Here is a 14046-nt window from a genome sequence, read left to right as displayed (position 1 = left end):
CAACTTTATTAAAAACCCATCAATGTATTTTCACTGAAACAAGCAGCTGTTGTTTATGTGCATTAAAGTTATATAAAAATGTAACAGTGCAAATGCAAATTCCTCGCTGACAGTTTAACCAAAAGGTGTTTCCAGTGGAAACTGGCCGACACATCCTGAGCATAACCATGTATAATATCCACTAAACTTCAGAAGAGGTTATACAGTCGTGGCCAAAAGGTTTGAGAATTGCATAAATATTGGAACCTGGAGAAGTTGCTGCTTAAGTTTTTATAATAGCATTTTGCCTGCACTCCAGAATGTTATGAGGAGTGATCAGATGAACTGCATCGTCCTTCTTTTTATAATACAGATTTGTACTTTATTTCAAATTGAACCTTTAAAGGGGCATTTCTGGACTTTTAAACACCAGTAATGTACTTTTAAGGGAACATTTAAAAAAAAATGTTCCTATAGGTACAAAAATGTTCTTATTTTGTATTTCTGAGAGTGTATCATGTAACACTATAGATCAACTTAGCTCAGAATATATAAAGCATATAAACAGTTACAGCAATATGATGCAACACACACAGCAGCTACTGATCCAAAATACTCAAAGCTTCATAGAACTGAAACCAACATTTATTTTTAGCTCCATTCTGCTGCTCAAATCAAATCAAATCACTTTTATTGTCACATCACATGTGCAGGTACATTGGTACAGCACATGTGAGTGAAACAGAGTTGTGCAAAATACAATAATGTAAACAAGCAAAATACAAGAATGGCTACGTCTGAAACTAATAAATATATGTACAATATATAATAGTATATGCATTTCTGGATGTGTATACCAAATATTTTTGTGTGTGTACACATATTTTACAAATTAAATAGAGTAAACAATAAATAAAATATATAAAAATATACAGAGTTGAATATGTGCAAAACAAGTGGCATTTATATACAGTGTGGAGTGCATAGTGTTGAAGTTCCAGTAGTGAAGCTGAGGTGTCTATGAAGTGTTCAGCAGTCTGATGGCCTGATGGAAGAAGCTGTCTCTCAGTCTGCTGGTACGGGACCGGATGCTGCAGAACCTCCTTCCTGATGGAAGCAGTCTGAACAGTTTATGGCTGGGGTGACTGGAGTCCTTGATGATCCTCCCCGCTTTCCTCAGGCAGCGCTTCCTGTAGATGTCTTGGAGGGAGGGAAGCTCACCTCCAATTATCCGTTCAGAGCACCGCACTACTCGCTGGAGAGCTTTGCAGTTGTAGGCGGTGCTGTTGCCAAACCAGGTGGTGATGCATCCAGTGAGGATGCTCTCAATGGCACAGTGATAGAAGGTCCTGAGGATGCGGGGGCTCATGCCGAATCTTTTCAGTCTCCTGAGAAAGAAGAGGCGCTGCTGCGCCTTCTTCACTGTTTTGTTTATGTGTACTGACCACGTAAGATCCTCAGCCAGGTGTACACCAAGGAACCGGAAGCTGCTCACTCTCTCCACAGCAGCGCCGTTGATGGTGATGGGGGTGTGTACTTCTCTGCACCTCCGGAAGTCCACTATCAACTCCTTTGTCTTTGCGACGTTGAGGGTGAGATGGTTGTCTTGACACCAGTGGGTCAGGGCGCTGACCTCCTCCCTGTAAGCCGTCTCATCACCGTTGGTGATAAGACCCACCACTGTAGTGTCGTCCGCAAACTTCACAATGATGTTGGAGCTGTTAGTGGCTGTGCAGTCGTAGGTGTAGAGTGAGTACAGGAGAGGGCTCAGTACACACCCCTGTGGAGCACCAGTGTTCAGTGTGATGGGGGATGAGGTGATGCTGCCCAGTCTGACCACCTGGCGTCTGTCAGACAGGAAGCTAAGGATCCAGCTGCAGAGGGAGCTGCTCAGTCCTAGATCCTGCAGTTTCCTGTCCAGGTTCGAGGGAACGATGGTATTGAATGCTGAGCTGTAATCTACAAACAGCATTCTCACATACGTGTCTCTCTTCTCCAGATGTGACAGGGCAGTATGTAGTGTCAGGGCTATGGCATCATCAGTGGACCTGTTGTGGCGGTATGCGAACTGTAGAGGGTCTAGTGAGTCGGGTAGTGCAGAGCAGATGAAGTCCCTGACCAGCTTCTCGAAGCATTTGCTCACGATGGGGGTCAGGGCTACAGGTCGCCAGTCGTTCAATGAGGAGATGGTGGAGGATTTGGGTACAGGGACGATGGTGGCCATTTTGAAGCAGGCTGGGACTACAGACAGAGAGAGGGAAAGGTTGAAGATGTGTGTGAACACTCCAGCCAGCTGAGCCGCGCATGACTTGAGGACGCGGCCGGGAAGCCCGTCCGGACCAGTAGCTTTGCGTGCGTTCACCTTCTTGAACCACCTCCGCACATCCTCCTCAGACACAGTGTGCGCACTGACGTCATCCGCGGTGCGCACACTGTCTGGTCTCATGGTGTTCGCTGTGTCGAATCTAGCGTAGAATACGTTTAGATCCTCACACAGAGAGGCCGTGGTCTGCGGTGTGCTGGTTTTCCCTCTAAAGTCTGTGATCGTGTTTAGTCCCTGCCACATACTCCGAGGGTTGTCAAACTGTTGCTCCACCCTGTCCTTGTACTCACGTTTAGCTGCTTTGATCGTCTTCCGGAGTTGGTAATGTGCGTGTTTGTAGTCCGATGTGTTCGCGGAGGCAAAGGCGGTGCTCCGTGCTGCCAGTGCCGCGCGAACATCTCCATTAATCCAGGGTTTTTGATTTGGGAAGGATTTAACTGTTCTGGATGGGACGACATCTTCCACGCATTTCCTGATAAATCCACAGACTGAGTCTGTGTACTCATCAATGTCTTTAGCGGCCACGTTAAACACTTCCCAGTCCGCGTGATCAAAACAGTCCCGCAGCGCAGACTCCGATTGGTCCGTCCAACAGTGCACCGCCCTCCGGGTTGGAGCTTCCTGTTTCAGCTTCTGCCTGTAGGCGGGCAGGAGCAGGATGGAGCGGTGATCTGATTGGCCGAATGGGGCGCGGGGGAGGGCTTTGTACGCATCCCGGAAAGAGGTGTAGCAGTGGTCGAGTAGCCGGTCTCCACGGGTGTTAAAATGGATGTGTTGATGGAGTTTTGGTGAGACTTTCTTCAGGTTTCCCTTATTAAAGTCTCCGGCTGTGATAAACGCCGCCTCTGGGTGTGCGGTTTCCTCGCTCCTGATCGCGCTGTACAGTTCCCTGAGTGCTCGGTCAGTGTCGGCTTGTGGGGGAATGTAAACAGCCGTAATAATCACTGCTGTAAATTCCCTCGGTAGCCAGAATGGCCGGCACTTAATCATCAGGTACTCCAGGTCCGGTGAGCAGAAGGATTTGACCGGGTGCACGTTCGCATAATCACACCAGCTGTTGTTGATCATGAAACATACACCACCGCCTCTGCTTTTCCCAGTAAGATCCTGTGACCTGTCCGCGCGATGCACGGAGAACCCCGTTAGTTGTATTGCGGAGTCCGGTACTTTGTCCGATAGCCAGGTTTCTGTGAGGCAGATCACGCAGCAGTCCCGCATCTCTCGCTGGAATGAGATCCGTGCCCGAAGCTCGCACAGCTTGTTCTCCAGAGACTGCACATTAGCCAGTAATAAACTGGGTAACGGTGGTCTGTAAGTGCGCCGTCTCAGTCGAACCAGAACGCCAGATCTTCTCCCTCTGCGTCGGCGTTTGCGGCCTCCAGGGCCAGAGAACAAAGGCGTCTCAGGTGACATGAATGGGGGGTCTGTAAACGGAGCGTCCGTGTTGCAAAACTTGAACTCCGGAAAGTTATAAGAAAGACCATCTTTTATGTACAGTAAGGTTTGTCGGTTGCACACAAGGAGACATGTGCTACTTGCGAAAAAATGAAGGAAAAGTAAAATTAAACACAGAAAAAAAGCTGTTGCTTGGGGGAGCTCGCGACGAGGCTGCCATACTCTGCGCCATCTTGTTCCAACAACTGCTGATACAGACTTTAGGTTTCTGAACATTAAACTTGTTGCTGCCTTTCATAGTGTGTAACTTGAAGGCCCTGAGTACTTTCTCCCACACTGAAAACACTGGGATGATCACATTATTTGAACATTACCTAATAAGACTGATTCAGCACAGACAGTTATGTTAAACTTTCCTAGCAGTCCTTCACAAACAGGGAACAGTCTGTCTATTCTCTCCATCTGTCAGCTGCTGCTGGCTCTTCCTCCTCCTCTTCCTCACACACTGCTGAGTTTGTCCTGGTGGATCATCAGGGCTGCAAAGCCTCACAGATGATGTGCAGCAGTGGCTCCCTCAGTCTGTCCTCACTCTGGACACTTGCAGTCGTCACACATGGAAATCAAATGTGTGATAAGCTGCAGGATTCAAACACAAGTGTAACTTATAAACACATGTTCATACTTTTATTCCACAATCAGAGAGAAAGAAACAGAGAGAGAGTGCAGGACAGACAGACAGGTGACAGTCTCAGGTGTACACACTGCTACACAACAGCAGCAGAGAAGCAGGATTTAGTGTTTGTGTTATTACGAGTGTAAACAAGAAGAGTTCCAGATGGTGCAGTGGACACATGTGTGACTGCTGTGATTAAAGCATCTTTCTTTCAGCTTAACGAGTGAACCGTCAGCTCGTTCAAACACACGTTAAAGTGCGTTTGGCTCGACACCACCGAACAGAGGCAGCAATATAACACAGCTAACATTAACAGTGCAGTGAATCCTGCTTGTGCCGTGATGTTCAGGACTGCAAACCGAGCAGCATCACTGACTTTCAGCTTGTTGTGTTTGTGGATATATGACTGACTTTAATTATCCACAAAATCATCACATTCTCTGTCAGATTAAGGTCGACTATTGAACGGCGTATATTTTGAAGGCTTTAAAACCAAGTTAACGCTGAAAGTACAAACATCACTAATGTCACATAACTCTGCCGACAAGGCATAGCTATGGCTATGAAATGCTCTTTGTGTATCACTTCTTCATTATGAAAGATGTCATTAATGCACTAGTAATGTCTCATCTGGAGTATTGTTCAATCATTTGGTCAGCAGCTAATAAGACAGATCTTAACAGACTTCAGTTAGTCCAGAATAAGGCGTCCAGATGTGTGAAGATGTTCATACTATACTAATATTGATCAAATGCATAATAACCTTTCTTGGCTTCCTGTACAGGCTAAAATATTCTATGGCTTACTTGTAGTTCTAAAGAAAGCAATTCTGTTAAACACGCCACATTTATTCTGCTCAGCTGCAGTATCCAGATGAAATACATCATCATATTACACAGTTTTCAACAAGCTGTAATTTAGTAAATGCTCGAGTTAAAAGTAACGTTTTGTAAAACTGTTACATTTAGAGCAACTTTTAAGTGGAATAAGTTGCCTTAAAAAATTAGAGAATTATTCAAAACTTCAATGAACACTTAAAAGCTGATTTACAGAGCTTTTAGTTGTTGTAAATATTGTAAGACATGATTTGTTTTTGAAATTTGTGTAATGTGCCTCAATGTTATTGATATTCATCATCAACATCATCAACTTTATTTATAAAGCACTTTAAAACAACCACAGCTGACACAAAGTGCTGTACATTGGAACTGTAAAATAAAATTACATGAGATATAAATATAACACAAATAAAAGAAGAGTGAAATCATTAATTAAATAACTACTTCAATTAAAAAAGAAACTAAGTCTCACTGAGGTTAAAAGCCAAGGAATAAAAGTGGGTTTTAAGACGTGATTTAAAAGTGGACAGTGAAGGGGCCTCTCTAACATGCATGGGCAAATGATTCCATAACTTTGGAGCCACAATAGAGAAGGCCCCGCCCCCTCTGAGCTTCCTCCTGGATCTCGGTACCTCCAGGAGCAGCTGGTCAGCTGACCTGAGAGACCGACAGGGTGTGTGGAGATGAAGAAGCTCAGAGAGGTAAGGCGGGGCAAGACTGTGAAGGCATTTAAAAACAAACATAAGAATTTTAAAATGAACTCTAAAAGACACAGGCAGCCAGTGCAGAGAGGCTAGCACGGGGGTTATATGCTCTCTTTTTTGAGTTCCTGTTAGGAGTCGTGCAGCCGCATTTTGAACCAGCTGCAGACGTGAGAGCAATGACTGACTGACCCCCACATAAAGTGAGTTACAGTAGTCCAGGCGGGAAGAAATAAAAGCATGGATCACTGTTTCAAGGTGCTGCCTCGAAAGAAAAGATTTTACTCTTGCCAGTCGCCTTAAATGATAAAAACTGGACTTCACCACTGCTCTGATTTGGTTGTCCAATTTAAAATCACTGTCCAACTTAAAACCAAGGTCAGTAACAACAGATTTAAAATAGACTTCCAGGGATCCTAAAACAACAGGGGAGGACTCACAGGGACCACTGGGTCCAAACACCAACAGCTCTGTTTTCTTTTCATTAAAATTTAAAAAGTTTAGAGCCAACCAAGCTTGAATGTCATCTAGACATGTCAAGAGAGGTTTTATGGAGATGCCATCCTTGTGTTTTAGTGGCAAATAAAGTTGGCAGTCATTGGCATAACAATGAAATGAGATCCCATGCCTTCTAAGGATAGAACCCAGAGGCAATAGATACAGTGAAAAGAGCAGTGGCCCTAAAATTGAGCCCTGTGGGACGCCGCATGACAGAGGAGCAGAAGACGATTCGTAACCGAGAAGGCTGACAGAGAAATATTATTATTATTATTATTATTATTATTATTGATTGCTTATATTTGAACAATTGTGAAACCTCACTGTGGATGTAAGAGTGAAATTATGTGGATATCTTGAATCCACTTTATTGTGTAATGTTTTATGTGAGTATTTGACGGAAGACGAGCAACATCTGTTGTGGAAGCTAACGGGGTTCCTTTAGAATAAACAAACATAGGATTTATTATCACTGAATAATTCTGTATAAATTGGATGTAATGTGTTAGAACTACCAGCAGGTGGGGATAAGAGACCTTTAAGGTGTTTGGTGCCACGCTCCACCTTCAGGTTTAAAACTAGTGTTAATGGAGTTTGAAGGTTGAGTTTGTTCCACGACTGCATTTCACTCACTGCCTCTGTTTGTATCTCTGTCACTGCAGGACCAACATGGAGCCAGAAGTCAGCGCTCTCAGGAGGCGGACAAACCTCACAGAAGAAAGGGAGAGAAAAAACACACCTGTGACGAGTGTGGGATGGAGTTTACTCTGAAGGCTTCACTAAAACAGCATCAGGTCATCCACACTGGAGAGAGACCGTTCAGCTGTGACTTGTGTGGAAAGTCTTTTTCCTTGAAGGGTTACCTAACAAGACACCAACTCATCCACAGTGGAGTTAAAGCGTACAGCTGTGATCAGTGTGGCAGAGCTTTTACTGACAGTAGCCACTTACAGAGGCATCTAGTTACCCACTCTGGAATTAAGGCATACAGCTGTGACGAGTGTGGGAAGGGTTTTACTGAGAAGGGTTACCTAAAACAGCATCAGGTCATCCACACTGGAGAGAGACTGTTCAGCTGTGACTTGTGTGGAAAGTCTTTTTCCTTGAAGGGTTACCTAAAAACACACCAACTCATCCACAGTGGAGTTAAAGTGCACAGCTGTGATCAGTGTGGCAGAGCTTTTACTCACAGTAGCAGCTTACAGAGGCATCTAGTTACCCACTCTGGAATTAAGGCATACAGCTGTGACGAGTGTGGGATGGAGTTTACTCTGAAGGCTTCACTAAAACAGCATCAGGTCATCCACACTGGAGAGAGACCGTTCAGCTGTGACATGTGTGGAAAGTCTTTTTCCTTGAAGGGTTACCTAAAAACACACCAACTCATCCACAGTGGAGTTAAAGTGCACAGCTGTCATCAATGTGGCAGAGCTTTTACTCAAAGTAGCAGTTTACAGAGGCATCTAGTTACCCACTCTGGAATTAAGACATACAGCTGTGACATCTGTGGAAAAACTTTCAGCCGGAGAGGGAGCCGAAATACACACCTACGCATTCACACCGGACATGATGTGTACTGCTGTGAACAGTGTGGCAAACAGTTTACAACAGACGCAGTCTTACAACGACACATGCTTACCCACACTGAGGAGAGACCTTATCAATGTGACCTGTGTGAGAAGACTTTTAAATCTCCACATCACCTGAGACGACACCAACAGATCCACACCAGAAAGAGACTCTACAAGTGCAGTTACTGTGAGGTATGTATTTATTAGGGGTGCAACGATACACAAAATTCACGGTTCGGTTCGGTTCGATACTTTGGTGTCACGGTTCGATATTTTTTCGATACATAAAATGTTCATGCCTTTTTAATTTGTCATTTATTAAACTTATAAATATATATTTTAACTCAAAAGTACAGTTTTTAAATTTAATGTTGCTGAAACAAAAGTAATTTAAAAAATAAATATATCTCAGGGGAAAGCAATTTTTTGATTGATGTTTTGTTTCCTTTACAATATTGTTGAAAAAATTGTTGAAAAACAAATTACAACATTGTATAAAAATTACAATCATCAACTCAAATACTTGGTTCTAATTGAATAGAAATTTCTATGAACTTGTAAGAACTGTGTAGGACATGAATCAGTCTGTGTCAGATCCTGAATTTGAAATTTCCACTGAAGTCACGGGTAAGAGGCAAGTGGAACCAAGATCGAGGCCATTTGCTTTTTGAAGTTTGCAAAGACTGCTAAATTGTGCCAGTGGTAGTTCACTCTTTGCAACATAGTACGCTGTTCTAAACAGATTTTTTCAGGTTTATTTTTAGTATGTTATTTGCAATTGGTGTTTGTTCTGGGAAAGATATTGCAGACTGAGCAATAATGCATTTCTTGCATTTCTCATGGGTTCTAATGGGGGCCTTTCTTAAAATTACTGGTCCCAGTAACAAAGGCGCTTGTTGACTCAGCAATTGAAAGAAAACCAACGACACACCCGGCAGAACATTATGTTATTTACACGGGTCCACATAAGTGGTCCGGATGTGCGCATTCGCTGTCAAAATAAAAGACGCGCACCAGATAAGAAGTTGCAGCGTGCGTTTGCGTCCATATAAAAGGCAGTGTTTTTGTCCGCTAGAGTGGGATTTTCACGGCACATTCCACACCACATCTCTGTGCGTTCATCATTTGTTTGAAGCTAGCTCATCTCCTGCAACCACTTTTCCGAGAATACGTGCTTCTTTTGTGGTTCGGACTCCTTCTGACATTTCTTTGGAGGTGGAGGAACATCACAGTAATTGCTTAAAGGAGCTTCTTCGACATCTTTAAGAGTTCTAAACAAATGTCTGTCCTCCTCCAGAAAATCTTATGTATGCAAACACGCGTTGCAACTTCATATCTTGTGCGCGTTTTTTTGTTTGTTTTTTTGACAGCGAATGCACACCTGCGGACCACTTATGTGCAGCCCCGGTTATGTAGCTCATCATATTGCAGCCACAGAAATTCTTTTGTCCATGAAACCATAAAGCTGCACTTTCTTTTTGCCTTATAGTCTGGTTTGTCATAACTTTTCCGTTTTGTGGTAAGCTTTTCTTTGGCTGTCACTTCTTCACCCTGACCTGTCTTATTTGGCTCAGCAGAACTAAAATATATATCCTGCTGCTTTTACACACACACACACACACACACACACACACACACACACACACACACACACACACACACACACACACACATAACGCTCAGTGATTATCTGCGCGATCAACCTCTCACATGTTTAAGCTGCGGGAGATTTCACTTGTCATGTTTGCATAGTAAGCTAACGATTGATAAGATGATGTCAGAGGAATTGGTGCACAAATTATCATCACTCACAGATCAGTACTGTCGCTCTCTATACACAGTTCGTGCAATTGCAAAGTGAAAGCAAAAAACAAGCGCAAATTCAAACGCGATTTCAATATGTCACATATTGACAGTGGCTCACCGATGCCAATGACATAATTACCCAGCTACATTTCTGAAAGAATGCAAAAGCTTTGACATATATTTTTCCTTCCTACAATAGCCCGACGGGCAGGGAAGAGATAGATTTTGGTAGCCCGACTGGAAAAATCGCTAGCCCCAGGACATCGGACTAGCAATTTTGCAAGCCCTGTATCTGATTGAGGAATCACTCATCTTTGGAAAAGAGAGTTTATTACAGAGAAATGGCTCTTTCCAAAATAAAAGCTGTACTATACGCTTCTTCTGGGCTATATTCTCAGCAGCATATTGTAGCGGGTCAGGGCTGTTCGGGATTCTGTTTGTACAGTTATGTTTTGTTTATGTTGCCATAGTGACGGGTGACGCCCTCTCACTGCGACGGTGTGTCCTTCCGGGGTCAGAGGGCGCCCTGTGTGTTGTTGTTGCTGTGCGGTTGCCGCGCTGAGCAGTTAGCTAGCGGCAGTGTTCTTCGGCAGATGTCAATAAACGGCTGTGCTCCCTGGCTAGCTCACGGGAAGCAAGACCAAACGACACCTCCGTCTCCTCCTTGTCTGAGCTCGCCACATTGGTGTCAGAAGTGGGATGATGGTGGCACCCCATGTTCTGACCCGAGTGACTTTCCCCCCGCCGGTCGTGACCGGCTGGTGCGCCAAAAGAAGGCACCTGGACATTTGCAGGACTTTGTGTGGGGTAATGGGGTCGTCGGGGACGACTGACCCCTTAGGTTGGGGCTATGTAGCGGGTCAGGGCTGGTCGGGGTTCTGTTTGTACAGTTATGTTTTGTTTATGTTGCCATAGTGACGGGTGACGCCCTCTCGCTGCGATGGTGTGTCCTTCCGGGGTCAGAGGGCGCCCTGTGTGTTGTTGTTGCTGTGCGGTTGCCGCGCTGAGCAGTTAGCTAGCGGCAGTGTTCTTCTGCAGATGTTAATAAACGGCTGTGCTCCCTGGCTAGCTCACGGGAAGCAAGACCAAACGACACCTCAGTCTCCTCCTTGTCTGAGCTCGCCACAATATTAAACATATCAGGTCCCCATAAGGAAAATCATGTGCTAACGGCTGTCTAAATGACTCGGGTAAAGTTTGTAGCATGCTTGTTGTTTTTGTCTGCTTCCACTTGTCTTTGCACTAGGATGATGTCGGCGTAAATGTGCAGTCATATTCGTTGTGTTCCCACTAGTGCTGTCAGCGTTAATCTCGTTGAAATGATGTTAACACCACAACACGGCAAATCTCCGTTAACGAGCTACCCCTGATCGCCCCGTGCGTGGGGCTAGACGGCCAACACGTTAACGAGCCAACTGCGCTAACACACTAGTTCCCACCCATGTAATTGAGCATTGCGTGGCACATCCAACATACTGTTTTACTTTAGTCCATGACACGCTTACCTTCAGGGTCATACGTCACATGAAAACCAAAATAGTTCCAAACGCCAGATCTTTTATTTATTTATTTTTTTTGTCCCGTTGGGTCTTTAGCCATCAGAATTGTTGTCTTAAGGCCAAGAAAAATGCCAAGCGGATTTATTTTACCAAGTGGATCATCATGGCCTTGCCATATTGGTCCATTTGATTGACCTTTATTATAAATTAGAGATGGCACGATACCACTTTTTTATGTCCGATACCGATATCATAAATTTGGATATCTGCCGATACTGATATGAATCCGATATAGTGTTTTTTAATCAACAAAACTGTTTTTTAAATATCTTGCTGCATTTTGAAAGTCTGCAAGTTCATAATCAAGTTTAAAACAACAACTACACTAAAACTATTCTGTTATACCTGTATACAAAAAAAATATTTCATAGTTCAGCAATACTGATCAATCTAATAGGCAAGGCAAGGCAAGTTTATTTGTATAGCACAATTCAACAACAAGGTGATTCAAAGTGCTTTACAGAGACATTAGGAACAGAAACAAATAAAAAGCATGATTTAAAATTGATTAAAACAAGCAAATAAACTAACTAACTAATTAACAAACAAACAAACAAAACAGTATATAAAATCAAAACAGATAAAATCAGAACAGTAGATAAAATCAGTAGTTAAATGTAAGTTTTGAAATTTAAGCTTAAAGTGTGGATTTGGTGCTTTATTCAAATGCAGCTGAGAACAGGTGAGTCTTCAACCTGGATTTAAATAAACTGAGTGTTTCAGCTGATCTGAGGCTTTCTGGGAGTTTGTTCCAGATATAAGGAGCATAAAAGCTGAATGCAGCTTCTCCGTGTCTGGTTCTGACTCTGGGAACTGATAAAAGACCGGATCCAGATGACCTGAGGGATCTGGAAGGCTCATACTGGGTCAGGAGGTCACTGATGTATTTTGGTCCTAAACCATTCAGAGCTTTATAGACCAGCATCAGAACTTTAAAGTCTATCCTCTGACGGACAGGCAGCCAGTGTAAAGACCTCAGAGCTGGACTGATGTGGTCCACTTTTTTGGTCTTAGTGAGGACTCGAGCAGCAGAGTTCTGAATGAGCTGTAGTTGTCTGACTGATTTTTTTAGGTAGACCTGTAAAGATGCTGTTACAGTAATCAAGCCTACTAAAGATGAATGCATGGACTAGTTTTTCCAGGTCCTGTTGAGACATCAGATCTTTTATCCTTGAAATATTCTTGAGGTGATAGTAAGCTGACTTTGTTATTGTCTTAATGTGTTTTTCTAAGTTTAGGTCTGCATCCATCACTACACCCAAATTTCTCGCCTGGTTTGTGGTTTTTAGATGTATAGATTGAAGTTCTCTGGTGACCTGTAATCGTTTTTCTTTGGCGCCAAAGACTATTACCTCAGTTTTGTTTTTGTTTAGCTGGAGAAAATTGTGGCACAACCAGTCATTGATTTCCTCAATGCATTTACCAAGAGCATGCACAGGGCCTTGGTCTCCTGGTGACATTGTGATATATATTTGTGTGTCATCTGCATAGCTGTGATAGTTTATTTTGTTGTTGTTTATAATCTGTGCCAGTGGGAGCATGTAGATGTTAAACAGAAAGGGTCCCAAGATGGAACCTTGGGGAACTCCACATGTGATACTTGTCTGCTCAGATGTGAAGTTACCTATTGATACAAAGTATTTCCTGTTTTCTAAGTATGTTTTGAACCAGTTTAGTACAGTTCCTGAAAGACCTGTCCAGTTCTCCAGTCGTTTGAGTAATATGTTGTGGTCAACTGTATCAAATGCTGCACTGAGATCCAGTAAAACTAGGACTGACATTTTTCCACTGTCTGTATTCAGACATATGTCATTAAACACTTTGGTCAGAGCGGTTTCAGTGCTGTGGTTCTGTCTAAAACCTGACTGGAAGGCATCGTAGCAATTATTCTGTTTTAAGAAGTAATTGAGCTGTTGAGAAACTGCTTTTTCAATGATCTTACTTAAAAATGGGAGATTTGAGATCGGCCTGTAGTTGTTCATTTGTGTCTTGTCAAGATTGTCCTTTTTCAGTATAGGTTTGATTACAGCAGTTTTTAGTGATTCTGGAAACACACCAGATAATAAAGAAAAGTTGACGATCTGTAACAGGTCTGACTCTAAAGTCTTTGAGACCTTTTTGAAAAAACTTGTTGGCAGGACATCTAAACAGCAGGAGGAGGAGTTCAGTTGACCTAAGATGTCCTCAGGTCTTTGCTGTTAATAGGTTGAAACTGTTTCATGGTGTTTAAACAGTTTTTTGGTGGACACAGTACATATCCTGGATCTGCTGTTGATGTACCAATTGCTTGTCTAATTTTTTGGATTTTTTCTGTGAAGAATTTGGCAAAGTCATTGCAGGCCATGGTCGAATGAAGTTCAGCTGCCACTGGCACAGGAGGGTTTGTTAGCCTGTCAACTGTAGAAAATAAGACCCGAGCATTATGGCTGTTTTTAGTGATGATGTCAGAGAAGTAGGACCTCCTTGCACTCCTCAGTTGTAAATTATAATTGTGAAGTTTCTCTTTATAAATGTCATAATGAACCTGGAGGTTTGTTTTTCTCCATCTGCGCTCAGCTTTCCTACACTCTCTTTTTTCATTTTTCACCAGTGTGGAGTTTCTCCATGGAGACTTTTTCCTTCCAGAGATAACCTTCACCTTAATGGGAGCAATGGTGTCCATTACATTTAACATGTTAGCATTGAAGCTATTGACGAGCTCA

General features: G+C 43.2%; 3 protein-coding genes across 3 annotated transcripts in view; 2 read left to right on the top strand and 1 right to left on the bottom strand.

The window, feature by feature from the left end:
- The window catches only part of LOC147337001 (protein NLRC3-like), a 618167-nt gene that overhangs the window by 130135 nt on the left and 473986 nt on the right, over positions 1–14046 (bottom strand). The window lies entirely within an intron of this gene.
- LOC147337013 (protein NLRC3-like) overlaps positions 1–14046 on the top strand; it is a 504309-nt gene that overhangs the window by 432089 nt on the left and 58174 nt on the right. The gene's annotated exons all lie outside the window — the stretch shown is intronic.
- LOC147337014 (uncharacterized) overlaps positions 1–14046 on the top strand; it is a 31842-nt gene that overhangs the window by 284 nt on the left and 17512 nt on the right. The window contains exon 2 of the mRNA XM_086265831.1: positions 7071–8171. Within this exon, the coding sequence (XP_086121957.1) occupies positions 7071–8171 (1101 nt within the window). The remainder of the gene's footprint in view (positions 1–7070; positions 8172–14046) is intronic.

This window comes from Aulonocara sp. 'chitande type north' Nkhata Bay, linkage group LG3, assembly GCF_057382095.1.
Source record: "Aulonocara sp. 'chitande type north' Nkhata Bay isolate Kocher_YH1m ecotype deep benthic linkage group LG3, A_spYH_male_GT1.1, whole genome shotgun sequence".
Classification (NCBI taxonomy): domain Eukaryota; kingdom Metazoa; phylum Chordata; class Actinopteri; order Cichliformes; family Cichlidae; genus Aulonocara; species Aulonocara sp. 'chitande type north' Nkhata Bay.
This window is presented reverse-complemented; position numbering and strand designations above follow the sequence as displayed.